Genomic DNA, 24,977 nt, shown 5'->3' with positions numbered 1-24,977 from the left:
AAATAGCTCCCTTTTTAAACAACATTGAAAATTAAGTGTTGGAGTTGTTCATAAACTGTTAAATAATCCCACTATTTACTAAGGGTAGAATCCAGTGGGGCTTTAACTTTTTCTTTTATCCTGCAGCCCCCCGCCCCCAGTTAAATCTGCTGTAGAGAGTGAAGCCATGTTGTTTGACAATGAACAGCTTGCACATAGACAGCATTTAGAACATCCCCATACTTCAATAATGTTTTGTTTTTGCTTAGTGCGCAGTTAACTGAACAGCCACTAGCATTCTCTGTGCTTTAAGGAACTATCCAGGACAAATATATCATACCTGTATATTTATACATTTTTACACCTACACTGAGTACTGTACACATTGACAGACTTGGTGGCATGGCAAGGTGAGGAGAGTGCTTGTAATATGTCAGGCTTAGCTGGCTTACCTTGAGATTTCTTTTGCACCTGGTGTTGACATAATAAATCTTGGGTGCTGCTCAGTATGGTTGCTGCACTGTGTATCTTCAGCTGCATCGTTTTTATCTCTGAAACCACAGAGCAAGCAGAAAATCTGTCAGAGTAAACAACTGCCCTATGAGCTGTTCATAGTCATGGGATTCACCCTCCCTGATTGCTCAGTTTTAAAGAAACAGGAAAGGGAGAAAATAAAAAAACCCCACAATGTATTTATCTCTCAAATTAATTTTTGTTTGTTTACAAATGGTCTCATAGAACCCTTGTCTGTGCCCGACAATTGCACCATTGTAGCTTGGTTCAATGAAACTGCTTGTATGAAATTGTACCACACGGAAGCCTCTGGCCACTCTAGTCTGTGCAAACTCTGATTCAGTAGTTCAGTTTTGCTGAGAAAGAGGAAGTGTTTTTGGGAATTCAAATGAGATCACTAGGAACCTATAATAGATTAGCTGGTGAGGGAGATAACTGCTTAGAATGTGTTGAAACCAAACATTGTGCTCTAAAACAAAGTGATTGTGATTGTAGTGCTTCCCAACTAGAAGGTGGTAAAAAAAGCTTGGTGCGCTTGTTTTACAAGATGCTTATCAAGGAGAATAACAGGAAGATGTAGGACAATAGAAGGCGATAATAATTCTGTTGTTAGAAGAGGTGATTAATATCAGCATGCACAAAGATGATGATTCTGTGACCTAGTTTGCATGTCATCTTAAGGCATAGTTTAAAATAAACTATGGTTTACTTTAAAGTGAACATGCACTTAGCTCTTTCCTTCAGTGCATCAGTGACAACAAAGAAACCAGAGGCTGACTTTTTCCATTATGTGCAAAGCAATGCCTTGTGGCTTGTTTCTCATCACACTGTGGCAATAAGCCAAGGCTTGTTCATATGTAATGTTTCTTGCTTGGCACATTGAAGAGGGGAGCAGGGGAGTAGCAAAGTACATAGTTATTTCAATTAAACCATGGTTTAATGTGATATGTGAAAATGGCCAAATGTAGTAAGTGCTTCAGGTTCATAAAATGTACAGTGGTACCTTGGATGCAACTGTTTTGGATTACAACCACATCAAACCCGGAAGTGCGTGCCCCTTTTTGTTGTTGTTACAACCCTTTTTTTATTGCGAACCAATTTTTGGGGGGGAGGCCCCATTGGTGAAAGTGCGCCTTGGGTTACAACCTGTTTTGGTTTACAACCGGACCTCCGGAACGGATTTATGGTTAAAAAAAATTCCTTCAGTAGCACCTTAAAGACCAACTAAGTTTTTATTTTGGTATGAGCTTTCGTGTGCATGCACACTTCTTCAGATACATTTTTCACTGTATCTGAAGAAGTGTGCATGCACACGAAAGCTCATACCAAAATAAAAACTTAGTTGGTCTTTAAGGTGCTACTGAAGGAATTTTTTTTATTTTACTTCGATCCAGACCAACACGGCTACCTACCTGTAACCGGATTTATGGTTGTAAACCAAGGTACCACTGTATATGTCTTAGTGCCTGCACTGTGTTGATGGCTTTGTAAACTTGGATTCTTCACAGACCTGAAAAGTTTAGGAGGTATGTGTAAGACAGCTACAGTGGAACCTCAGTTTTTGAACGTAATCTGTTCCGGAAGACCGTTTGACTTCCGACATGTTCGAAAACCGAGGTGCAAAGGGCGGTCTGCAAATTTACAGAGAAAATTGAGAAAAATACAGTGGTACCTCAGCAGAAGCCGTTCAAATTCCAAGGCGCATTCGAAAACGGAAGCATTTACTTCTGGGTTTTCAGCGTTCGAGTTCCGAAATGTTCGTCAATGGAAACATTTGAAACTCGAGGTACCACTGTATAGGGCAGAATTAAGTGGTATTCAACAGAATAAACTGGTAAAGTTTTCCTGGATTCTAACTTTTTTAGGGAAGAGATAGTGGGGATTGTTATGTGATTGAGTAGCAAGATAAATAGCAGGTTGGGGAGAAGACTAGACTGAATATCTACGCACATGCTAGTGGTGTTGAGAGCATTCAAGTGATCCTCACCTGCAGCCACAAGTGGTACATTCAGGTAAGATTTTATTCGACACAATTAAATAATATGGCTTTTCCTGACTTTACTGCTTTGGATAAGGATCACTTGAATACTCTCAAGAACCCTAGCATTTGTTTCAGGGAGAAATGTATAGTCTCGCTTTCTCCCAATATGCTATTATATTATAATGTCATTAGGCTCATTGCATGAGGTGCCTGATAAATAAATACTTATTGAAGGAGATTTTACCACTCCAGACAGCACTATTAAAATTAAAATGTTGAACCTACAACACTTTCCCTTGAAAGGTACAGTCCAGGAAGATTTTTGCGAGTAGATTCTGATGAATCATGTAGGTCACCTGATTACTAGAACACTTACTGCTACATAATGATTTTGAGGTTTCCGAATAAATATTCCCTAACTTGAAGCAAAGAGAGTGCTGTGACTCTGCAATGATCCAGTGAGAGAGAGAATGGCACTATGTTGAAGAACAGCAATTAATGTCAAATATGGCAATGCAGTTACCTGCCACAGAAATGGCCAGTGATGGATTTTCCCTAAGCACTATACACAAACCTTAGCCACCACAGAGTGGTTCAGCGCAAGTACCTGTATATCGTGTATCTTGGGAACAAAAATTCTATAATAACAATTTCTGTATTTTCTTTGGTATCTGAAGAAGTGTGCATGCACACGAAAGCTCATACCAAAATATAAACTTAGTTGGTCTTTAAGGTGCTACTGAAGGAATTTTTTTATATTGTATTTTCTTTGTAAGCTGTAACCTAGTTTGTCTTGAATCACAGTATTAAATAAAACAGAACTGAGAATCATATCCTGAGTTCTCTTGTTCATGCTCATCTCTTTTACAGGAAGAGACACTTTGTTTCTGAATACACACCTATTGACAGCAACATTGCCTATTCTGTTAACTTACGCCAGAATACTGGTAAGTTCTAGAAAGTAATGATAGTAATGAGATTGAATCCTGACAAGACAGAAGTACTGTTTGTGGGGGACAGGAGGCGGGCAGGTGTGGAGGACTCCCTGGTCCTGAATGGGGTAACTGTGCCCCTGAAGGACCAGTTGCGCAGCCTGGGAGTCATTTTGGACTCACAGCTGTCCATGGAGGCGCAGGTCAATTCTGTGTCCAGGGCAGCTGTTTATCAGCTCCATCTGGTACGCAGGCTGAGACCCTACCTGATGCGGACTGTCTCGCCAGAGTGGTGCACGCTCTAGTTATCTCCCGCTTGGACTACTGCAATGCGCTCTGCGTGGGGCTACCTTTGAAGGTGACCCGGAAACTACAGCTAACCCAGAATGCGGCAGCTAGACTGGTGACTGGGAGCGGCCGCCGAGACCACATAGCACCGGTCCTGAAAGACCTACATTGGCTCCCAGTACATTTCCGAGCACAATTCAAAGTGTTGGTGCTGACCTTTAAAGCCCTAAACGGCCTTGGTCCAGTATACCTGAAGGAGCGTCTCCTCCCCCATCGTTCTGCCCGGACACTGAGGTCCAGTGCCGAGGGCCTTCTGGCGGTTCCCTCGCTATGAGAAGCTAAGTTACAGGGAACCAGGCAGAGGGCCTTCTCGGTAGTGGCACCCACCCTGTGGAACGCCCTCCCACCAAAGGTCAAAGAGAACAACAATTACCAGACCTTTAGAAGGCATCTTAAGGCAGCCCTGTTTAGGGAAGCTTTTAATGTTTGATGGATCTCTGTATTTTAATGTTTTGTTGGAAGCCGCCCAGAGTGGCTGGGGGAACCCGGCCAGATGGGCGGGGTATAAATAATAAATTATTATTATTATTATTATTATTATTATTATTATTATTATTATTACTGTGTGTTTTCCTCTTTAAGAACGTTGGTTATAAGATATTAAATTACATGCTGGGTTTATTGTAAAACAATATGTCCTGAATTTTTCCTTGCACGCCATTTTACTCTCTCTCTCTCTCTCTCTCTCTCTCTCTCTCTCTCTCTCTCTCTTGCTTTCAGTAATAAAAAAGGAACTTAATAATATGAATTATTAGTTTTTAAAATAAATATCTTGAACTACATACAACTCTTCTTCACAGTACTTCCACACACATTATGCTGGTGTACTTCCTGATTTCTGCATTCAGTGGCTGAATTATGCCCTATTTTATATGGAGTCAAGCTTAATAATGTCATAGTTCTCTTTCATTTTCTACAATTTTGTTCCTCTTCCTAAATTAAACAGAAAAAACGGGAAGCCCTAATTAATAGTAATTGTTGGTTAGGTATATGGGTCGTGTTGGAAATTGATATCTTATTTACTCTGGATGTGTTCTTGTTCTTGCAGGAGAATCTACCTGGTGTGAAAGGCTGGGTGAAAGATTTGAGAATGTGTTAAGAGTCACATTCACATCATGGGGGGCTTTCTGTGTTCGAAACCCAAGACCTGTTGTGCTCTTTTCCCTGGCTTTTATTGCCATGTGCTCCTCAGGCCTGATGTTTGTCAAAGTAACAACAAATCCTATAGACCTCTGGTCATCCCCAAACAGTGAAGCTCGCAAAGAGAAGGAATATTTTGATACTCACTTTGGGCCTTTCTTCCGTACTGAACAACTTATTATCCAAGCTCCAAATGCCAAGCCAGAAATCTATTCTCCATATCCATCAGGAGCAGATATTCCTTTCGGGCCTCCACTAACTAAAGATATCTTGCATCAGGTAATACAGATGGCAGCCCTTTGCATGCTCAGTGGATGCAAGGGTGCAAGTTGGAAAACTGAAATACAAAGGGGTTTGGGTGGGGAGGATGCCTTTGATTGGCAGTTACCAAGAATTTCAGGGAAGCCTCTGTTCAGATACTTAAGCCCTGTATAAGCCCTTGAAACCTCTACCATTTCAAGGATAGGTGTCTGCCAGCATAGTACAATCAGAATTGTGTACTATTCAAGAATTGAATCTGGTACTGCTACTTGTAGTTATGGCTTAGCGGTTCCAAATAGCTGTGTCCACCTTGACTATGACTGCACTAAGAAACCTTGAGGCACATAATGACACTGGTTCAGATGTAACCATGGTTTAGTACTCGAAGTGAATTAAGTCTCCCACCAGACTCGCATGCTCTTAACTCCTTTTCATCTGAAGCCTCAACTATGGTTACTCTTTACTATGGTAAGTTGAAACAAGCTAGCTTCAAAAATTCTGGTTTTGAAGTTTGCTTGTTTCTCAACTAATCATAGTTACTCTTAACCTCAGTTTGTCAAATTCTGGATGACACTGCATGTAGTGGTTAATCTGAAATAGAAAGAAAAGCTTTCAAATTCTAACTTGCAGCCTTTGCCAGGGAGAGAGGTGGGAGTTTACAAGCCTAAGGCTCACTGCAGCTTGTTCTTGTAATACAAACTGTGGTTTAGAGCAAGCATCCCCAACCTATTAGGCCTAGGGGGACATTTGGAAATCTAAAGTGCAGAGGGTGTACTACAAAGCACCCATTTCACAGAGGAGCTCTCAATGTTCAGTACCGCTCCCCCACAAGCAAAACTTTTACACCACCCAAAAACAACACAAAAAGACCCCCCCCCAAAGCTGGGAACCACCCAAGCAAAGCAACCAAAATAAGCCCCCAAAACCACAATTATTAGGAGTGGCAGAGAGCCTATCTTAGTGGGTGTCTGAGGGTGCTATGCTTGGGAACTCCAGGCTTAGAGTTATGTCTGAACTGGCCTATTGTAGAATTGCTGTATGTAGAATGTAGAATTCTGTATTTATATCCTACTCTTCCACTGTAAATCAATGCTCTGGGTAGCTTACAGCATAAATGCATAATAAAATAAAATAAAACCATACATTCTAAGCAGTACTATGAACCCTGTATTTTAGTCATCTAATCTCCTTTAGACTGTACAGTTTGAGCCACAGTTGGTTGGGTTTATCCACCATATCTTAAAGGTGGTTTGATGCATGGATGTAAGAAAAGTTCTGTTCTGCTGCTATGACACTTGAGTTCTTCTTTTCTCATCCTTTCAGGTGCTAGACTTGCAGGATGCTATTGAAAACATAACTGCTTCTTATAAAAATGACACCGTAATGCTGAAGGACATCTGCCTGGCTCCTCTTGCTCCGTACAACAACAACTGTACTATTTTAAGTGTACTCAATTATTTCCAGAACAGTCATTCTGTCCTAGATCACAGTATTGGTGATGAATTCTTTGTCTACGCTGACTACCACTCTCACCTCTTGTACTGTGTCCGGTAAGCACAGTGATATTTCACATATATATTTGTAGCTTGTCAAAATTGCTTTTGAATATTCGACAGACTGACTTTCATTTCCTTCTTTGGTCTACCTGCTTCTTGGATAGTTTGCTTGATACAGGGATTGTAGAATACATTTTAAGTAAAACTAAAAAGGAGCTGTTGACTTGGTTTGGAGAAAGCATCATTCATACACCATACTTTGTGTCCAGGATCAGGGTACCAAGCCCCACCACTGCTTTGGAGCCTAGACAGAATTCCTTGCAAACTGAGGAACTCTAGATTAATATAAGCCAATGCCTGGGGTGGAGATTGAGCTTGCTCCCTAGTTTCTATTCCTGGTTTCATAAAATTTGCTTTATGAAGGCTTGAACAATAGGCTGAATTGGGCTGATATTTGTACCTGTAAAGGTCTCATACCTTATTGCTATACTTACATGACTGGAAATAGGATTACTTACTTTGTTGGGAATTACTTCGTGTAAGTAGAGAATATACATGATTGAGGTGTTAAGGGAGACAATGAGATGGAGTCAAGGAAAGTTGAAGGGCATTCCAAAGTAAATAATGGAAGTTCAGAAAGCCTTCACTTCAGAATATGATCTACTGCAATATTGTCACAAGCAGTGTATGTTTACAAGTTATACTTGGATAACTGTCAACAACTGTATATTAATTTCACAGGGCTCCAGCCTCTTTGAATGACACAACCTTGCTTCACGATCCATGTTTGGGAACATTTGGTGGCCCTGTGTTTCCTTGGTTGGTGATGGGAGGATATGATGGTAGGTGTGAAGGATCAAAACAGGTGTGGAAGCCTTGCTGAAATGAAGGTGTAGCCTCCACATCCATTTGTTGTGATTCTCAGTCTCTTTTCAAGATTGTTAAGGTAATACAGTCAACTTAGTATCCAGCCTATAGCCTACACTTTTATCAGCTATGAAATATACACTGCATCTCAAATTGCCGGCAAAACGTTACCACTGCTGTGGTGTTTCCATGCCATGTGGGAAAATATTCATGATGAGGAATAGAGTGACTTACACACAACAAATTGTATTTTCTTGTTTAGTAGGAATTAGTAAGATAGTGTAGTATTTAGTCTGGATGGAAAACCAATTTTCTGGTGAATACTATTTAATTTCAGTGCACTGGTTGACAGGCAGTGTGTGAGCTAGTATTCTTTTACTTCATTCAGCAAGGAAGACCCAAACATTGAAACCTAAAAGCAATTGTAACACGTTGCAAGGGTTGGGGAGGAGAGATGATGGAGTACCTTCTGAGGATGATGGTTTGTGGAGCGGGGGGAGGACTAGTAGTTGGGCCCCTTAAGTCTGGTGGTAAGTTTCATTGAGATCAGTTGCATTTACGTCTGTGTAAATTGGCTTAGCACTCATGACACTATTTCTGCTAGTAAATGAAATGGGTCTTATTTAGTGAAGTGAATATGGAAGACGCTTTATAACAGAAATAGACAACATGTTGCTTGCCTTATGTTGTTGGGCTCTAGTTCTCATCATTCCTTGGTCATGCTGGCTATAATCTTATATAATCCTTAAAATAGTTCCTTATGTATTTTATCTTTTTTTTTAATGCCTAGGTGAAAATTACAATAATGCTACAGCCCTTGTGATCACATTTCCTGTCAAGAATTACTACAATGACACAGAAAAGCTAATGAAAGCACTGGCCTGGGAAAAGGAGTAAGTCTTTCTAACAGAGGCTTAACTTAAACATTGCATGTAAAATTCTTATACTAGAGATGAGTCAGTTGCCTGCCCAAGAGAATCTGGCAAGGTCTACTACACAAATTTTTAAACAAACAAAACGCTATTTGTGTAACTCAGAAATGAACATGTTATAGACCAGGGGTCAGCAAACTTTTTCAGCAGGGGGCCGTTCCACTGTCCCTCAGACCTTGTGGGGGGCCGGACTGTATTTTGAAAAAAAATATGAACGAATTCCTATGCCCCACAAATAACCCAGAGATTCATTTAAAATAAAAGGGACACATTTTACTCATGTAAAAACATGCTGATTCCCAGACCGTCCGCGGGCCGGATTTAGAAGGTGATTGGGCCGCATCCGGCCCCCGGGCCTTAGTTTCGGGACCCTGTTATAGACGAAATGCCAGTATTTTATCTGACATAACTTTTAGTTAGTGTAGTGGTGTCAAAGGTTGTTGAGCTTTTTTTAGGCTTTAGGAAATAAACTGCCACAGGGGCCGGATTAAATCAACCGGCGAGCCCATTAGCAGACTTTGGACATGCCTGAGTTAGTGTAACCTTGGAGCTGCACAAACGGTTTCCCTATGCGAGCATAAGATGCTGAAGACATCAGAAGTTTGTTCATATCCTTCTTTTCATGATACAGATCCTTCCAAGGTGGCTTATAAATAACATTAAACAATAATATAAAAAGTCAAGCGTGTTCCCGTAGAACACCCTTTGGAGGTGGTCACAGAACATCTAGCTGAAGCAGGCTGTGAGGCAGCCTTTACTTTTGTCCTTTACATTTCACACTTTCTTAGAAGTATGAATTGAGCCTAAGGATAATCTGGGACATCTGGGAAGCATGTAGTCATCAAGATAAAGTAGAATGTTGGGTCTAGTCCAGAAGTACAACTAACATTAAATTTTTTTGAAGGCCTATGTGAATAATGTGAGAAATTCTTTCTGACATTCTAAGAACCCATTGATTTGCTGTCTTTCAGGTTCATCTCTTTTGTGAAAAACTATAACAACTCAAATTTAACAATTTCTTTCTCTGCTGAACGTAGCATTGAAGATGAAATAGACCGTGAAAGCTACGGTGATGTCAGTACTGTTGTAATTAGCTACGCAGTAATGTTTGTGTATATCTCTATAGCTCTGGGACACATCAAGAGTGCTGCTAGATTCTTGGTATGTATCTTTAATGGTTTAAAAGCAAGTCTACAACAAAGAAAAGTGGGCTGATACATTTATTATATATTTGACTACTATTTTAGCTCATCTGTGTGTGTTTTTACTCTTATAAGGGGAATTTCATTAACTTTTTTAAAAAATGCTTTGTTGTGTAATATGGTATATTAAAAACTTAACAGAAATTGGCTGCTCAGTGCAACTATTTTGTGTTGACTGAGTTGGTTGCAGGTTCCTTCTCTTTTTGGTTGCAGGTTCCTTCTCTTTTCAAAGTATCAAAAGGAAATATTTTATTCAACCTCAGAATCATTCTCTCACTAATCCAGCAAAGGACATTTCTTTATATATCACTTACTGGATTAGATGCTGTGGGTGTACACTGAGGTTTTAATTATATTTTGATGCTAGTTTTCAGAACTGGGTGGTTTCTAATAGGATACACATTCCTCTTCTGGCTCTTTTTATGCAAGACAAGACCTAGATTTTGGTGTGAGGTAGTTTTGTTAAGCTACAATTGTACTTGAAAAACATTTATAATTAGTACCAATCAGGTATTTTAAATATAATTATTGTGATTTGTTTCTTCTTTTGCTAGGTGGATTCAAAAATTTCCTTGGGCGTCGCAGGCATTCTGATTGTACTGAGTTCAGTTGCATGTTCTCTGGGCATCTTCAGCTATTTTGGAGTTGCCTTAACATTGATTGTTATTGAAGTCATTCCATTTTTAGTGCTGGCAGTTGGAGTGGACAACATTTTCATTATTGTCCAGACATTTCAGGTATTTTTGTGATTCCTCACCCCCCCCCCCCAGTGCGTAATGAATTAGCTACTAATATAAGTTGAATATGAATATTCAAGTGGGATCAGTGGCACATTTAGGCCAGTAGTGTTCCTCTAACTTGTGATCAGATAGGAAGCTACTTTAAACTGAATGAGACCATTGGTCTCCTTAGCTCAGTTTGGTGTATACTGACTGCCAATAGCTCTCCAGGTGTAAAAACCTAAGTCTGTCTTAGTCCTACTTAGAAATACCAGGAATCCAACCAGGGATCATCCCATGCAGAAAATGTGGTCTACCACTGAGCTATGGCCCCTTGATGCAAGAGGTTTTGATATCATTTGGTTCTGTTGTATTACATATGGTGTTGCTTTTTGAAATCCTGTTCAAGTGATTTTGTGAGGTGTTGAGTATTAATGAGTTCAACAACAAAATGAAAGTGCTCTCATAGTAGAATTGCTTTTACTGGGAATCTTACATGAAAAAGCAAAGAGACTTGCTATATAATATTCTAGAGAACAAGTGTCCTTACTGGGAAATGGGTTGAGAATAAACAAAAATACTTGGAGCACTTGAGAAACGATAGTGCAATATATTGCCTTTCATTAGTTGCTGGAGCACAGTACAGCTGTTTGAGGATATCTACCTTCTATTACAATTTTGAAAATAAACCCTTGTGTTACCAGCCCACACAGTATATAGCACCCTGACACAACCCACCCTCCTTTACTTTCCCTGCCAGCTTGCTTAACGTCATGGTTATCCAGATGGGTGCCTCTTTACAAGTGTGTCCTAGCATCTTTGTACTAAACTGCTGTTAAAACTCATGCTTTTACACAAATACGTAGTGCTGCTGCATTTGGAACACTGTGTACAAATTTAGCACCCTAGATCTAGAAAAGGGCAACCCAGATGATCAAAGTGTTGGAGTGTCTTCTGTGACGGATTGGTCTGGTTGGCAATGGAACCCCAGGGTGTAAAGAGTTAAACCCCAACCTCCTAGATAAATGACGCATTCCATTCCTGAGGGGCGGGACTGCCAGGAGTTTAAAAGGAATGTGAGGCAGTTAGTTCGGGAATTGGGAGAGGGTTGTGAGAGTGAAGAGGGAGCGAGGGAGCGTGTAGGCGGAGATCTTAAAGTGTTCTGAGGAGTTTAATTGAATTATATTATCTAGCCATTGTTAAAGGAAACTAAGAATATGATCTAAGAGCCTGTACACATGAAACCATTACGCATTTAAAAGACCTCTAGTTTAAATAAAGCTTTCTTAAATGTTATATTAAAAGTGGATGTGCCTAGTTATTCCAGCTGGATATCAAAACTCACCGAAGTGGTGGCTCAAGAGAGGACAAAACTTACCTCGGGAATAGAGGCGACAGTTTGTGTCTTAGGGTTACACTGAGGAGGCTTAGGAGGATAACCTGGGGTGCCACAAAGTTGCCAGAGTGGAAAGGGCAAACTTTTGTAGTGGGGAATCAAACTGAGTGAGACCCTTTACTGTAGGCAAGAGGTTATTCCGTCAAACAGCCTAGAGTTTCTTAAGATACCAGGCCACGTAAGCTGGAAGACTCTCTTTACTAAGAAACCCACAAGTAAAAGGGGTTTATCTTAAGGCGGCAGGAGAAGAGGGAGGGTGGTTTCACCCCTGGATTCCTGTGTCACATTTTTAGTAATAGAGAGGGAGGACATTTCGTCACATAATTGGTGGCAGCGGATCCCCGAAAGTTTAGTGACAACGCCGGGACTGGGTTTGCTGCATATTAATTGGTGGCAAAGTCCTTGGGTCCGTTGCATCTTCCATTCAAAGAGAGGCTGAAATCTGTTTAGGGGGGAAGATGACTCTGAAAGGGAATGTGACAGACTATAAAATCATGCATATGCAAATAAGTTTTTCTTTCTCTCACCTAAAGCTGTAACTCTGTAGTTATTGAATGGTGGTATATTCTAGATAAGCAATAGAAAGTACTGTATCACATAATATATTTAACTTGCGGAATTCATTGCCACAGGATATAACTGCTGCTGGTGTGGCTAGCTTTTTAAAAGGGGATTAGACAAATTTATGGAGGATAACCATATTGATGCTTATATGGCAACTTTGTGTTAAGGGATAGTTTGACACTGAATACCACTTGTTAGGGAGCAACAGCAAAAGAAGGCATCGCCTTCTTATCCTGCTTGTGGACTTTTTGGAGGCAAATGGTAGGCCACATACAGGATAATAGACTAGGAGGAGCTTTTGGTCCGATCCAAAATAAGCTCATGTTTTATTCATATTCATGCCTGAAATTCGTAGAATAGTAGAGTTTTTCTTCCAGATGGGGCATGAACTGTCAAACCTCTGTAGGATGGGGTTATTTGGGGGGGTAGTGTTGGGTGTTGGTCCTCTTTTCTTTCCCGCCCTTTGCAGGCTTTTTCTGTCATGGGAGGGGAAATTGTCCTGGAATGCCCTTGGAACTCTCTCCCTGTTTTCTGTCTCCATTGTCAAAGCCCTGGTGAAGAACCACCAGCAGCAGTAGATGTTTCCTCTGCTCCTGTGAGGAGGCCTCCATGCTTGGACCTCCCTTTTGGAGATGGATTTCTCTCTCTTTGTGGACAGGGACATTCACACAAACCTTTTAAAAACATGTTTTATTGATTTTTCAGAAAGAGAGACAATACACCAGCAATATCATTCAGTTTATCCCTTTCCATCACTCCTCCAAACCCTCCAAACTTGAATATACCCCAAAGATTCACACAATCCTCCTATTGCCCTTGTGCTGCCTTCAGAGGGCCAAGTCTAAGAGGGCCTTACACTTGAAATTCTGGTTGTACTATACAGAGAATAAAGATATAGGTTTTGTTTTCTTCTAGTGGACATGGCACAAAGAAGTGACTAGAAATGGGAAAAGGGGAACCAGAAAATTCATATATGTTCATTTTCTATAGTGACCATGTGAAATTATCACTGTCCTGGGATAAGGAGAATTGAGTGGGCAAGACTAATGTACATTCTAGGAAACATTAGCTGCTTATTTATATTTCCTTGAACACAAATGTTTGGATCACAGATCCAAGGAGAACCTTCTCTAGATCTGATTTCTAACAAATGAATACTATTTCAGAGAGATGAACGCCTTCAAGGTGAAACTCTAGATAAGCAGATAGGCCGAATCCTTGGGGATGTGGCTCCTAGTATGTTCCTGTCATCATTTTCAGAGACAGTGGCCTTTTTATTGGGTAAGGATTTTTAGTTTGTAATTCATTTTTGGTTTCAAGATACCATATTTTTCCATATCTAAGACAATGTTTTTGTATTATAAATAATTTTTTTACAATTGTGGGTCATCTTATACACGTATAGTGCAGAGGGTGGATGGGCAATAGGTGGCAGCCGAGTGCAGCACAAATTTTGCGGGTGATTGGCCGCGGCAAGGTCTGCTGGCAGTTGGCTGCTGCTGCTGCTGCTGCAGCAGCAGCAATTGGGCGGGCGATTGGCGGTTACCGGGCAGACAATTGGTGGCTTTGTTGAGGTGTGTGATTGGCAGTGGCGTTGAGGCGGGTAAGCAATTGTCTTCAATCCCCTCTCCAAAAAAGCTCAGCAACTCTGGGCAATCTCCCCCCATTTCCTTAATTTGGAGTTTGAAAAAATAGCAGTTGTCTTATACACGGGGGCATGTTATACATGGAAAAATACGGTATGTTCATCCTCATCACTTGCAGGGTTCAGATAAATGCATACTCTGCTTAATTGGAACATGGATGGTCTATTAAGCCATTATTTCTAATGGCTCTCTTCCACGTTGTGCAGTGGAATTTCTGTCACAGAGGTGGGGAGTGCTGGTGGAAATGATCACACACAAAATTTGTATCAGGGATACTGAAAGTTAGTAAAAGCAAAAAAAGCAAAATCATTATTCATCTTATCATCCCAGTTTTTTTGTTATTTTTTACATTGTGCTGAATTCTAGCTGGTAATGTTAAATTTGTCTTCTACCCAATGTATTGCTGGCAGCTAGGGAGGAAAAGGGTCATCGTGTGGAACAAAATGATAAAGCAACATTTATTATGTGGTTGGTTGTGAAATTATGGCATCTACTTAAATTATCTTACATGAGATTATATTCACCCTTGAAAGCACCTGCTGCTATGCATGCTGCCTGTGGTATTGAGAGATGATCTTCTGTCATCTTTTTGTAGAAGTCTTAAGCATGCACTGTTAATTTGACATCCAGGGATTAAAATAAACTTTGCACTTCTTCATATTGAGAGAGACAGTGCGATACTTCTATTTCTATCTTTCCTTTAGGATCTTTGTCTACTATGCCTGCTGTTCGTACTTTCTCCCTATTTGCTGCAGTGGCCGTATTTATTGACTTTCTCCTTCAAATTACTTGCTTTGTAAGCCTCTTGGGCTTGGATATTAAGCGTCAAGAGGTAAGCCTACTACAATACCTTCAACATTTGTTTTGAGTAATTTAATTGCTACTTCAGCTTATTTCATTTTGGCATTTTGTTTTTCAGAAAAATCGATACGATATTCTGTGTTGTATCAAAGGTGGTGAAGAGATCAATAGTGTTCAGCACTCTGAAAGTGTATTGTTTTTATTCTTCAAAAATATATATTCTCCATTGCTTCTTAAGGATTGGATGAGACCAATTGTGGTATGTGGACATTCATGTTTGAGACTGGCTAAGTCTTTTTTCTTTTTTGGGCGGGGTGTATTTTTATGCTAACTTTATCAAGCAAAATGCAGCAGTTGAGTCTTTTAACTGTTCATCAATATTTTGTGAAAATTCTTCTCCCTACTATCATTGATGTTTTTCAAGATGTCTTAAGTTATTTGGTAGCCTGAATGAAGTAGTGGTGTTCCATAAGCTTGAATTGTTGCTTCCACCACTTTGCCAACGCAGTATGGAATATTTTTTATTCTGGAGTTCTTGTGATTAATATATTTGAAGATGTTAGCTACAGTATTTTTCCCTGTACTGTATAAGACTAGGTTTTTTCCCTTAAAAATAATGTCAAAAATTAGGGGGCGTCTTATACATGGATACATCTCCCCCCCCCCATTTTCTTAAATCTGAGTCCCCCAAAATAGGGGGCATCTTATACACGGGGTTGTCTTATACACAGAAAAATACAGTATATTTTACAGCAATATTAAGTTGACTAACAGCCTTGTGCCCATCATTGCTCGGGAATTCTAAGAAACCGAAAAGCCACTTGGTGGTTAAAATCAGTTCAGTGTTGAACAGTTCAGTCCACTGTCTTAATTCAAAATAGCATCCAATTATATCCAAACATTGATGAAAACCTGATCCTTGATATCAGGAACCAAATTGTTTAACAGATGCATAATTCTTTGAATGTGTAAATAAAAGTTGTTTCTGTGAGTTAAATCACAAATATCACCTATTTTTAGATATCCATATTTGTGGGTGTGCTGTCATTCAGCATAGCAGTTGCCAACAAAGTTGAGATTGGCCTGGACCAGAGCCTGTCGATGCCAGATGTAAGTGACTTTTGCATGCTATGCCCCGCTTTTTCTGTGGGGGAAAAACAACTGCAAACAACATACTACTCTTGTCTTACCATATATAGGGTAGAGAGAAGCATTATAGGTAGCTTCATATTTTTCTCATTCCCTTTCCCCTTTTTGTATAAGGACTCATACATGTTGGATTACTTCGGCTCTCTCAGCAAATACCTGCATGCAGGTCCTCCAGTATACTTTGTGCTAAAAGAAGGACATGACTATACTACTTTGGATGGGCAAAATATGGTGTGTGGTGGAACAGGATGTGACAACAACTCCCTAGTTCAAGAAATATTTGATGCAGCAGAGATTAACAGTTAGTAAGTGCTCACTTTTTTCTTCATAAAGTCTGTTCAGCAAATAAACTGACCCAGACACTGCAATCATAATCTGAGGCCCTTCTTCATGTGCCTCTTTGGTGAGAGGTCCAGAGAGTGACATCTTGAGAATGACCCTTTTCTACAGTGGCTCCCTGCTTGCGGAATGCTTTCTCCATGGAGGCTTGTCTGGATCCTTCATTACATATCTTTGGGCAACAGGCAGAAGCATTCCTCTTCTCCAGACCTTTGGCTAATTTCATAAGGATGAAAGCCACTTTTCTGTTAAACCCTCAAAATTATTTACAATCAAATTAAGTATATTTTATGGTATGGCATTTTGTTGTAAAATCATCCTCATTTTTTTTTTTAAAGTCATAGATTTTCCAATGGCACTAGTTACAGATAGGTAGCCATGTTGGTCTGCCGTAGTCGAAACAAAATAAAAAAATTCCTTCCAGTAGCACCCTAGAGACCAACTAAATTTGTCATTGGGATGAGCTTTCGTGTGCATGCATACTTCTTCAGATACACTGAAACAGAAGTCACCAGACCCTTATATATAGTGAGAGGGTGGGGAGGGGTATTACTCAGAAGGGTAGTGGGAATGGGTGAATGGCTGATAGGTGTGGTAACCCTGTTGATGACTTTTAACGACTGCAATTGGTCTTACAGGAAAAAGCAAGGAGTGAGATGGCTATATCATGTATAATGAGATAAGAATCCAATGTCTCTATTCAAACCAGGTTTCTCCATGGTTTTAAGTTTGGTAATAAGTTGCAATTCAGCAACTTGTCTTTCCAGTCTATTTCTGAAATTCTTTTCTAATAAGACGTGTCCCAGGACATTCTATACAAGATTTCAAGTAGCTGTCTTATTACAAAAGAATTTCAGAAATAGACTGGAAAGAGAAGTTGCTGAATTGCAACTTATTACCAAACTTACCATCTCATGCCTTGCTTTTTCCTGTAAGACCAATTGCAGTCGTTAACAGTCGTCAACAGGTTTACCACACCTATCAGCCAAACACCCATTTCTACCAGCCTTCTGAGTAATACCCCTCCCCACCTTCTCACTATATATAAGGTTCTGGTGACTTCTGTTTCAGTGTATCTGAAGAAGTGTGCATGCACACGAAAGCTCATACCAATGACAAACTTGGTTGGTCTCTAAGGTGCTAGACAGCATCTTAAAAAGCAGAGACATCACCTTGCCAACAAAGGTCCGTATAGTTAAATCTATGGTTTTCCCAGGAGTGATGTATGACTAAATGACTATAAACAACAACAAGGTGCTACTGGAAGGAATTTTTTTATTTTGTTTCCACTGGCAATTTGTTACATGAGATGAACTGTGAAATTCTGAACACTTCTACTTGTAGTCTAGGAAAACAATTGCTAATCCTCCAGACAAACTTGACTGTTGTGTATACTTAACATTTAGTGCGGGAAATGTCCTGTTTTGAAAGTTCATTAATAATGTTTGGATAAAGTTGGCTTGTTTTTCATATTGTAGCACAAAAATTGGTTATGCTCCTTCTTCATGGATTGATGACTACTTTGATTGGGTCAAACCACAGTCATCTTGTTGCAGACTCTACAACACCACTGGGCAGTTCTGCAATGCTTCAGGTACTGTTTGTTGCCTTTGTACTCTCCCTTAAACACTTCTTGCTCAGAATTCTCCTATTGGGATGTGTGGAATTCTTAACATGCTTTGATGCCAGCCATGCCTACCTACTCCAGCTTGCATATTTTACGTGGGGGCAGGATGTGGAGTATGCTTTTAAATTCCTACATTTTGACAAATACAGCTAATAGTTTAGTGTTGATAACACATATTGTACATTTAGAACTGGCTTGATTCATATCAGCATCATGGAGGCAAGTCCCCATTCTTGCTTCCAACGCTTTTCACAATGTTTACATACAGCTGAGTAATGTCTGGTGTGGTGTAGGAGCAACTGCTGCTGCTATACAGAGAACTGCTTCCTATAGAACTTGCCATGTGAAGCACTTAAATTTAGGAAAGTAGACTTCTTAGCTTTGTGCCATCTTCATTTGGGTTGGATTATAGACATAGTGACATTTGAATAGAATCCAATGGCAGTTGCTGCTAAAAAATGCTTACATATGAAGAGCCTGCTGGATCAGGCCAGTTGCCCATCTAGTTCAACATCCTGTTTTCATAGTAGCCAACTACCCTGTTTCTCCGAAAATAAGACATACCCATAAAATAAGCCGTAGCAGGATTTCTAAGCATTTGCGCAATATAAGTCATAACCCGAAAATAAGACATAGTGATAGGCGCAGTTCTGGAGGGCACCAAGGAAGAGGCTAGGCTGGACACATAATTAAAAATAAGACATCCCCTGAAAATAAGCCACTGTGGGGTTTTTTTTGAGGAAAAATAAATATAAGACGGTGTCTTATTTTTGGAGAAACACGGTAGTTGCTCGCGGGAAGCCTGCAAGCAGCAGGCCTGAGCGCAAGAGTGCTCTTCCCTCCCGTTGTTTCCAGCCACTGGTTCCAAAATCATAGTATAGAGGCAGAAGTATAGAGGCAGAACCTAGCCATCATAACTACTAGCTACTGGTAGCCTTATCATCGCATGAATTTGTCTAATCTTCTTTTAAAGTTGTCCAAGTTAGTGGCCATCACTGCTTGCCATGGGAGCAAATTCCATAGTTGAACTATGCACTGTGTGAAGAAGTTCTTTAGTCTCTCCCAAGTCTTCCAACATTTCATACATAGTTCATCTAAGGTGTTCCTCTTTTGCACAAGAATATGGGACTCTTCAGCTAAGATCTTGGTTCTTTGATGAAACTGCTTTATTTCAGATTGTGAAGCAGGGTTTTTTTGGTGTGTAGCCAGTTAACATACATTTTACAACAATGTTTATGCAGTTGTGGATCCATCTTGTGTGCGTTGCCGGCCACTGACTCCAGAAGGGAAGAAGAGACCTCAGGGTGAAGACTTCATGAAATTCCTGCCAATGTTCCTCTCTGATAACCCTAATCCAAAATGCGGCAAAGGGTATGTATCAACAGGGGAGCATTTAGAGGGGACACATTTTCCTTCAAAGTAAAACTTATTCTGACAAACACTGTAGTCATAAAGTATAAGAGACACATACCACCAGTGGTAAATTAGGCATTTGTGTGTGGAGTGGCAGCAGTTCCGCATTTGACGGGATCGGGCAGTGTGAGGTGATGAAAGCAGGGCAGCTCTGGGCTGGTGACTGTTTTGTCCCACAGATGTGCGCACAGCTTTGCAATGTCTTTCTTAACCTGGAGCTTCCTTGACCTCCCTGCCACATCCCAGAAAATGCTGTGCTGCTGCTTTCCATACGTACCCCTGCTGTTGCTGTGCAATACCATTCTAAGTGTGTGGCCTTCATTCTGACAGCCCAGAACATTGCCTTCTGTTGTTCCACATATCTATCATTGCGGTCCTTGAATAAAGCATTACAAAGCTGGTTCCTGCATTCATTTTGCAGAATTACATATTTGAGCACAATTGTGATGGGTGTTCAGTTGGATCCATAGGTTGTCTCCTTTCACACATTCTTCCATCAGAGAGGAGCTTTTCGTGTGTGTGTGGATCCAACTCATAGGATGTTGGTTTCTTTGGATAGAAGTCAGACAGTTGTAGTCCAGGGCCTACTGAGGAAGATGACAACACAGTATCTGGGGTGAAGCGAATGACTGTCTTCCACCATTTTACATTTGCTCTGTGCCTGTTCTTCCATTTGCCTTCCTTCTTGACAGATGAGAATGATGTCAGTTGAAGGACACTGGCCGCCTGCCCTTGGCAAAATACTGTGTTCCCTTATCTCTCTAGATTAGCAGATTGTTACACAATCGTAGAGTACTGTGCCCAGGAGTGTCCTAACAGCAGTGTAGAAGCTAGTTGTCTCTTGGATGCCTTAACTAATTTTAACTGAAGGAGCCTAATAATCATTCAATTGATATGTGTGCTAACTGTACTTTTCTTTACAGAGGACACGCAGCATATAGCTCTGCAGTTAACTTTATAAACAACTCTGAAGTTGGAGCTACCTACTTCATGACTTACCATACAGTGTTGAAAACCTCTGCAGACTTCATTGATGCAATGAAGAAAGCACGTGTGATAGCATACAACATTACTAAATCCATGAGCACTGAAGAAAAGAACTATCATGTATTCCCCTACAGGTACGTGGCTCTTTCTCCACCGCTGTTCTCCCCTCCCCCTGCCAAATACTTCAGCGTTACAGGGTGTGTTTTTTTCTTTGACTTGCTTATATACCAGCAAGAAGTTCCCATGGCAGCTCATGGATATTAAAACAGGAAAACAAATTAAACAGAACTGTTATACACTATTTCTGAAGACCTGGTGCAATGAAGTTCTATCATGTCTCCAAAAAGAGACCAAAGAGGAGCATAACCAACCTGTCAAGGGCCTGCACACCAGAAATCTAGACCCACAGCTGTGTTTCCAGTAGAAACTAATTTGGAGCAGCATTTGGATGGTGTCTAATCAGCTGATCTTAAAACCTTGGGGGATTTGTATGGGAATGTGTGCTCCCCAGAGGCCATGTTTAGGCTATACAGGGCAGGGGGTGGTGGGTGGAGGAAACAGAACTTTTAACAGAATGTGGAAGCACACCCAGTGGTAATCTGTAATTGGTGAGAGATGTTTTTGCCAACCTACACAGATGGGGTATTTTGTACTAATTGAGGCTTCCAGACAGAGTGTTTAAAATCAGTAGAATGTAGTGTGTGTTAAATAAGCCCAATCTTGGGTGAAAAATATACATTCTGGTGGGTTGAATGTTGTTACTGAGCCATGGGGTGATGATGTTGACCTAGTATGTAGAAGCTGTAAAAAATGTGAATTCCATGTTGGTACGTCATTATGAAAGGGATTGGACATAAAACTGTGAATATCAAAATGCCGTTGCACAAATTTCAGAGCCATAGCTTTTAAGAACAACAGTTTACACCCTGTAATATAACAAGGGTTACTGAATTGTACTGAAATTTTGGTTTCCTTTGATGGAATGCTGACGGCCAGGTGGGTTTAGCTCCCCCTAGTGTTCAAAGGCAAGAATGTACATGCCTCTCAGGAACTTTTACTCAGCCCTTTCAAGGACACAACCTATGTTACATTCCTGCCAGGTTGCTTGCGGCAGTAGCTTAGCAATTCTTTCAGTATTCCTGCTTTTTCAGGCTTTCACATTTTTCCCTCGATCTTTAGTTTGATTTTTGGGAAATAATTGGGAAATTAATTTGCATAATTTCCTTTAATGGTGAAAACACTATAAATAATTGGTTGCTCTCTGAATGGATTGATTTATTACAGTCACAGACCAAAAATATAGACATATAGTGATAGAGAACATACATATGGTAGGTTAAAATTAAACTCTATAATTGAGAGTATGGCTACTCTTTGCACCCTGGCTTTTTAAAATGTCTAGATTAATCCTATTTTTTTGGCCAAACTTTTTGAAAAATCTGAAAGTGGCATTCTCTTTTGAGAACTAGACAAAATTAATAATTTAGAATTAAGGCATCAAAGTAGCCAAGCATTCAAAAGTCTTTTATCTGTTACTAATGAACATTTTCTATTCTCTTTATATAGTGTGTTCTATGTTTTCTACGAACAATATCTCACTATTGTGAAAGACACCGTCTTTAACCTCAGTATTTCCCTTGGATCAATATTCTTAGTAACAATGGTGCTGCTTGGTTTTGAAGTGTGGGCTGCCATTGTTGTTACCCTTACCATTGCTATGATCCTGGTCAACATGTTTGGAGTCATGTGGCTCTGGGGCATCAGCCTGAATGCAGTTTCATTGGTTAATCTTGTCATGGTAAGTTCACCCACATCTTTTTCTATCTGCTCTCTTAACTTTTGGGGTCAACAGCAAATGTATGTGCCGTTAGCCAATGTGGTGCCCTCCAGATGTTGCTGAAATAGCACTACCTTCCTCCCTGACAATTGGCCAGGCTAGCTGGAGCTGATGGGAGTTGGGTGTCTAGCAACATCTGGATGGGGAAGCATGTTGGCAACCCCTGCTCTTGAATTACAGTGTGGGTGCTTCATAATATGTGACTATGATCTTAAAGAGCTGTTAGACTATCAAAATGTGTTTCCAACAGTATCTGCCAAAATCTGATTCAGAATATTGTAAACCCACTGTAATATGTTATGTAGGCAAATTCAGAATCATAGAACAGGAGAGTTGGAAGGGACACCAAGGGTCATCTAGTCCAGAGTTTCCCAACCTTGTGCCTCCAGATGTTTTGGGACTACAACTCCCATCATCCCTAGCTAGCAAGACGAGTGGTCAGGAATGATGGGAATTGTAGTCCGAAAACAGCTGGAGGCACAAGGTTGGGAAACACTGATCTAGTCCAACCTCCTGCAATGCAGGAATAACAACCTGGATACAAACTTGTAAAACAAGGGCTCTTGGTCCACCCCACCCCACCAGAAAATGTTGCAGTGTACCCTTTAGCGTTTGTTATCAGTTCTTTTGGCTAAGGGGTCTAGAAAACAGAAGTTAGCATCAAATCCAAGGGTCCCTGTTCTTACCGTATTTTTCACTCCATAAGACGCACCTTTTCCCTCCTGAAAAGGAAGTGCAAATGTCTGTGCGTCTTATGGAGCGAGCGAAATGAGTCCAGGAATGGTGCAGAGCTGATATAAAGGGTGTAGCCTATGAAGAATGCTAGAAGTTGGATAAAGAGGGCTGGAGGACCATATTAGGCCCTTGACCCCAAGGTTCCCCATTCCTGCTGGAAGTAAAGGTACATAAGTGTAGGAAACTTCAGGCTTTTTTTTTTTAAATCAAACCCAGAATGTTGAAAATGGGGTATTCTGTGGCAGTAAGCTGCTTAACCTACACTGTCTTCTTTCCAGAGTTGTGGTATCTCTGTTGAATTCTGTAGCCATGTGACAAGAGCATTCACTGTGAGTACAAAAGCAACCAGAGCAGAGCGCGCTGAAGAAGCACTATCCCACATGGGCAGCTCTGTAAGTATTTTGTTTTGAAAACTATTCTGTTGTGGCACTAGAAACCACTTAAGGATATGCTCCTATCTCCAGTGTTCAAAACTCCCATTGTTCTAGGTGCATTTTGTGACAGGAATTTCATTAGCACAAGTAGTTTCTGAGCTCTGGGCACAGTACTGTGCCTAAGGTATCAAATTAAAATTGCAGAGTGGCAGGAAATGACCTTTTCCTGCCTCCCCATTTCCAGCTATTCTCTGAAGACTGAAGAGACCCTCTTAAGGATACAGTGGTACCTCGCTAGACGAACGCCTCGCGCAACGAAAAAATCTCAAGACAAAAATGTTTTGCGATATTTTGGCAGACTCGCAAGACGAAGTTTTATATGGCCGTGCCATAGAAAACTTCACAAGACGAAGCAGGGCAGGGGCGCCGCGAGGAGGAGAAAGTCCAGGGATGGCCCATCAAGGAGAACGAGCCTCCGGGGAGCCCGCCCGTCTCGCGCTTCCGCAGGGACATGCCGATTGGCGGCGGCGCACCAAAATGGCCGCCAGCAGCCGGATCCCCCCTCACTCTCACCTTAAGCCGCCGTGCAGAACCCCGAGGGAGTAGAGCCCCTTCTTGGCTGGGTGCACGGGAGAGCTGCACACGAACGGGAGAGCCAACCAGTCAGCCTGCCTGCCTGCGTGCAAACGGCCTGTCTGTCTGGTTGGGCGCGAGGGTCCGGCTGTTGGGGAAGGAAGGAGGGAGCCTCTCCCTGGCCCTCCTCCTGCTTCCTCCTCCCCAGAGCCTTAAAACCTCCGGAGCAGCCGTGGCACTTGGGGGCAATGTGGCTGCTCCTGGGCTTGGCGGGTGAGTCAGGGTTTGTGAGCACTGGATTGTGCCTTAAGCTGCTTTGCTATGGCACCATTTCATTGAAAGGAGAGGCTTTTTTGCCCATAGGAACGCATTAATTAAATTTCAATGCATTCCTATGGGAAACCGTGCTTCACAAGAATAAATTTTCACAATACAAAATGACTCATGGAACGAATTAATTTTGTCTTGCGATGTACCACTGTATTAGGCGTGGGTGGGCAGGGGAGAAACTAGCCATGTGACAAATGAACATATTTTAGCAGCAGTTCATTAATTTTCAGTGTTGTATTCTTATTTTTTAAAAAACCGCCTAGACATTGTTGCTGCACCCATAACCTAGGCTTAAGGTGCCATTTAGCTCCTAGCTTTCATATCTGTTTCTAACACTGCCTATCTCCCTCTCAATGAGGCCTGAAAGCTGGTACAGAGTATAGCCTGTAGTGACATACTTACTGAGAGTGTAAGATAAAAGTTGATTATAATACAAACAATTTGTTTTATAAATGACAGTAGCAATTTCCTGTTGTGTTACAATTAATGCATTGTATAAAACTAAACACTGTTTCCCCCTTTGTCAGGTTTTCAGTGGCATTACTCTCACAAAATTTGGAGGAATAGTAGTGCTTGCCTTTTCCAAATCCCAGATTTTCCAGATCTTCTACTTCAGGATGTATCTAGCCATGGTACTACTTGGAGCAACCCATGGTCTAATATTTCTTCCCGTCCTACTTAGTTATATAGGTAAGATCTTGCTTGGTATGTACAAGTTGACCTGAAATTTTAGCTCTCAAGGAAGTGTGCATAGGGGTTGCAGCTTGAGCTTCATTCTGTATTAATGTGATGTCTTGAATTGGTTTGTTTATGCTCATAGTGTGTAGGATATGATG

At 40.9% G+C, this 24,977-nt stretch overlaps 1 protein-coding gene across 3 annotated transcripts in view; it reads left to right on the top strand.

The window, feature by feature from the left end:
• The window catches only part of NPC1 (NPC intracellular cholesterol transporter 1), a 44,986-nt gene that overhangs the window by 14,514 nt on the left and 5,495 nt on the right, over positions 1-24,977 (top strand). For all 3 annotated transcript variants that reach the window (XM_035125434.3, XM_088676281.1, XM_088676282.1), the window contains exons 7-24: positions 3,344-3,420; positions 4,802-5,172; positions 6,478-6,704; positions 7,392-7,492; positions 8,308-8,410; positions 9,421-9,610; positions 10,206-10,388; positions 13,497-13,611; positions 14,681-14,808; positions 14,896-15,036; positions 15,798-15,887; positions 16,041-16,231; positions 17,744-17,859; positions 19,134-19,263; positions 20,229-20,426; positions 21,859-22,090; positions 23,143-23,256; positions 24,669-24,831. In XM_035125434.3, coding sequence (XP_034981325.3) covers positions 3,344-3,420; positions 4,802-5,172; positions 6,478-6,704; positions 7,392-7,492; positions 8,308-8,410; positions 9,421-9,610; positions 10,206-10,388; positions 13,497-13,611; positions 14,681-14,808; positions 14,896-15,036; positions 15,798-15,887; positions 16,041-16,231; positions 17,744-17,859; positions 19,134-19,263; positions 20,229-20,426; positions 21,859-22,090; positions 23,143-23,256; positions 24,669-24,831 — 2,870 coding nt within the window. The remainder of the gene's footprint in view (positions 1-3,343; positions 3,421-4,801; positions 5,173-6,477; positions 6,705-7,391; positions 7,493-8,307; positions 8,411-9,420; positions 9,611-10,205; positions 10,389-13,496; positions 13,612-14,680; positions 14,809-14,895; positions 15,037-15,797; positions 15,888-16,040; positions 16,232-17,743; positions 17,860-19,133; positions 19,264-20,228; positions 20,427-21,858; positions 22,091-23,142; positions 23,257-24,668; positions 24,832-24,977) is intronic.

Source organism: Zootoca vivipara, chromosome 8 (assembly GCF_965207765.1).
Source record: "Zootoca vivipara chromosome 8, rZooViv2.hap1.1, whole genome shotgun sequence".
NCBI lineage: Eukaryota > Metazoa > Chordata > Lepidosauria > Squamata > Lacertidae > Zootoca > Zootoca vivipara.
The sequence above is the reverse complement of the archived record's forward strand: the minus strand, read 5'-3'. Positions and strand labels throughout refer to the sequence as shown.